This window comes from Gekko japonicus, unplaced genomic scaffold (genome assembly GCF_001447785.1).
Source record: "Gekko japonicus isolate JY-2015 unplaced genomic scaffold, Gekko_japonicus_V1.1 scaffold218, whole genome shotgun sequence".
NCBI classification, from domain to species: domain Eukaryota; kingdom Metazoa; phylum Chordata; class Lepidosauria; order Squamata; family Gekkonidae; genus Gekko; species Gekko japonicus.
This window is the reverse complement of record NW_015167536.1, coordinates 496,606-500,207: the sequence shown is the minus strand read 5'-3', so window position 1 is coordinate 500,207 and position 3,602 is coordinate 496,606. Positions and strand designations below refer to the sequence as shown.

The following is a 3,602-nucleotide window of genomic DNA, read 5'->3' as shown; positions in this document are numbered from 1 at the left end:
CTGTGATGGGGGGGGGGAGGAAAATGATGGGCATTGGTTCTTCCGTTGGCTTGGTCACTTTCATTCCCTCCTGGCTGTATTTTCTCCCCTCTCTTCTTCTTCTTCTTCTTCTCCTCCCAAAGGTACCCCCCGCACGAGAAAGAAGCGGTGTCCCTATTCAAAATTCCAAATCCGAGAGCTCGAGAGAGAGTTTTTCTTCAACGTCTACATCAACAAAGAGAAAAGGCTGCAGCTGTCCAGGATGTTGAATCTCACCGACCGACAGGTTAAAATTTGGTTTCAGAACAGAAGGATGAAAGAAAAAAAACTAAGCAGAGACCGCCTGCAGTATTTCTCTGGAAATCCCTTATTGTGAACCTATTTTGTTAAAAAAAATATATTAACAAATGCTTCTCTTGCTTGTTGAAGTATTCTGTGTATGAAGAAGGAGCGCTGCAAGCCCGGCTTTGACTGTGGGAGGCGACCAGCGACCCTCGAGAGTTTTAAGCCTTTTCCTTCCTTATCTTTGTAATGTGTGGGACCTGGTCGGCTTAACCACAATAAGGAGTCACACAAGTTTTCCCCCCTCCCCCCCCATGACCTAAACGTTAAAAGGACTCGGAGACTCGTATGAACTGCATTTTTTTTATTTAACATTTAGTCTCGAAGAATGGGAATTACGTTTTTTTAATTATTATTTTTCCTTCTTCTGCCTCGTCGCCAGTCCATGTCCGATGGAAGAAACCACAGTGCTGTATCCTGAACCTCGCAGACTGATGATCTGGTTACGCAAAAGCGCCCCCCAAAGACTCCCTGTCTTTCACTGGGAGGAGGGCGTTGTGTGAGGGTGCATGCAGATGTATGTGGATCTACCCACACGTGTTCACCTGTGCACACAGACACACACAGAGAGAGACACACACACACTGCTCTCCATTCAGAGTTCCACTGCTGTACATGCCAAGGACTGTTGTTCGCTTGAAAACTTATTTAAAGTATTCCAGGAATCCGTATCACTCTAATGGTGTGATTTTCATTGTATCTTTTATATGTTCATATTCTATGCAGTCCCGGATTTTTATTTTTATTTTTTATTTTTTTGCATCTGGGGGTTAGGGTAGGGGGTGGGGGATGGACAGGGAGGAAGGGGAATGGACGACGATAAATTTGCAATAACTGTCTCTGAAATAGTATGTAAAATGCATTATTTTCTTCGCTCTCGACGTGAGACCAACATCAGCAACAAGATCAACAACAACACCAAGAACAACATTTGCAATTATTAAAAAAAAATAAAATCTTTGTGTATGTAAAGGAGTGAATCCCGGGAAACTCTGTGAAATTCTGTGGCAAATAAAGACATTTCAAGCTGTTCTACATCATGATTTTATTTGACCATTTTATTAGTATTTCCCTCTTAAAAAAAACTCATTGCGGTCAATGTGGTATGGACTTTCCTATAGAATTTTAAATACCAAAATGCTATGTGTGTGTGTCGATATATATATGAGATATTGGCCAAATTAATATGAACCTTCTGCATTTAACTAGACATTTGTTGTGGAGTTCATTGTTTTCATCATCGCATTTAAATTTATAGGAATTTCTTGGCCCAATAATACAGTTCTGTGCTTGGCTCCAGATGTCTTTGTCTGTTTTCCCAATGTACTTACTCTTTTTATTTCTTTTCCTCTTTCTCCCCTCCCCCTTTTCCCCCACATCCTATTGCAATATGCTGGGGGGGGGGCTTAATGAGCAATATTGCAAAGACGCTCAAAGGGTGGTGAGGGAGCACGTCTCGGACGGGACGAGCCCCCAAGTCGAAATTTCTGTAATGTCAAGGATAAGGGACTTCTCCCCCCCCCTCCTTTCCCCGCACAATGCGCAAATGCAAAGTCAAGTACTTAAATCCTTCTTTTAAACAAAACAAGTTCAACTCCCGGACACTGGATAGAAGCGCTGTTTTAGGTGTACACAATAAGTCCCGCACGCACGCTTCCCTCCGTGTAAGAAACCCGATTGGCTTTCCGAGGGACAAAAATACATAAGAAGACGCCTTCGTCCAGTGCTTTAACTTGGGATTCAAATTTTAAAAATTGTGTGTGGGGGTATGACCCCCTTGGCTCCTGATGCATATTTGTGTGACTCACATTTGATGTCTCAGGGGTGTTTCAGGGCGAAGGGACAAGCTGCAACCAAATTATATTCCCGTCCACGGGCAAGGCAACTTTTTACTTCTTCTTTTTTTTGTGCACGGTTTTAAAAGTAGTATCCTGTTCAATGAACACTCTTTGATGTTGTCTCTTTGGTTTGATTTGTCAGCAATGAGGAAACCCACAAAAATGTGCTTAGTTTGCAAGAAACGGGGGGGGGGGTTTGAAGTGAGAGAGTTTAGCCTTCTTGATAGACCCGTCTTCCGTCTCGCCATGATATTTTCTGAAAGGGGTGATGTTAACAGGAGTGTTTCTCATTACGCGAGATGCGGGGATAAGATTAGACCTTCTGGATGGCAACTGTCTGCTTTCTTCCCCCCCCCATTTCCCTCCCCCTTCCATCTTTTCCCTTCTTCTTTTTTTTAAATGGAGACAGCGGAGAACCCGGAGAATACCAGGCCTGCACGCGCCCTTCGCTCTTCCTCGGATGGAGCGCGCAAGGCCTAAACCAGGTGTTCTCTTAGAATGGACGGTCCTTTGATGGCTGTTGTCCCTCCCAAGTAGGCGAGAACGGTTGGGGGCCAGCGGGACCTTCAGGTAGACCTGCTGCCTTCCAAAGCAGCCTTTCCAAGAGACGTGGGACCCACTATCCCACTCATGGTGGTGGGTGTATCGTGGGAGATCTGAGGGGGGGGGGCAAGTAGCATGGCTGGTCGTTCAGAGACATCCGCCTCTCGTGAAATAAGGGCTCTGGAAACCTCTCTAGGGTTAGGCCGGTTAAACCTAGGCGCAATGAGGTAGGTATCGGCCAGGTCAAAAAGCCCACTTAAATATCCCGTAACTGCGGCGGTTTGTCTGGACAAAGGGGGCGACAAGTCTAGACATTGTAATAAAGACTGCGGCCCTAAACAGCTTAATTTTCCCCCCTCCCTTAATTACCCCCGTCTGGCCATCGAAAAAGACTTCCGCAGTAAATAGTAAACAAATCAGGGCGTCTTAGCCGAGCTTTCTTCCAGCTCTCTCTCTCCCCCCACCCACCCACACGCTCTCACTTCCCCCTCTGCTTCCCCCCCCTCCCCGTTCCCCCCTCCCCTTCTCTGGCTTTTGCTGGGGCTGCGACACAATGAAACTGGAGGCCTAGTTCAAAGTTTTCTCGAGCTAAAATGGAATGCCAGTTGTAAAATCCAAGTTTATAGACCATGTGGGACTTTACAAGGGTATTAACCAGGAGTGCGAGGTAGGGATAACCCGTTAATGTGCCTTGGACTGTTTTTCTTTTCGGAGGGGGGGGGTATTTCACTGGGGGAGTCAAGGTACCATTCTCCTTAGGAATAGGGTGTAATTTTAAAGCCCTGCAATGGAGTTCTTCGGCTCTCTCCTCTCTGAAATTTGGGGGTCTAGGGGCGGAAGGCGCCAAGAGCCAAGGGCGCTTTGTACGCCGGGATTATGCTGGTTGTTTTGGGGGGCGGG

The 3,602-nt window shown here is 46.2% G+C and overlaps 1 protein-coding gene across 1 annotated transcript in view; it reads left to right on the top strand.

Moving 5' to 3' along the window:
• Positions 1 to 1,322, top strand: part of HOXC11 (homeobox C11) — a 3,583-nt gene extending 2,261 nt beyond the window's left edge. The window contains exon 2 of the mRNA XM_015413509.1: positions 123 to 1,322. Within this exon, the coding sequence (XP_015268995.1) occupies positions 123 to 355 (233 nt within the window). The 3' untranslated portion in view covers positions 356 to 1,322. The remainder of the gene's footprint in view (positions 1 to 122) is intronic.
• Positions 1,323 to 3,602: the final 2,280 nt, after the last annotated feature.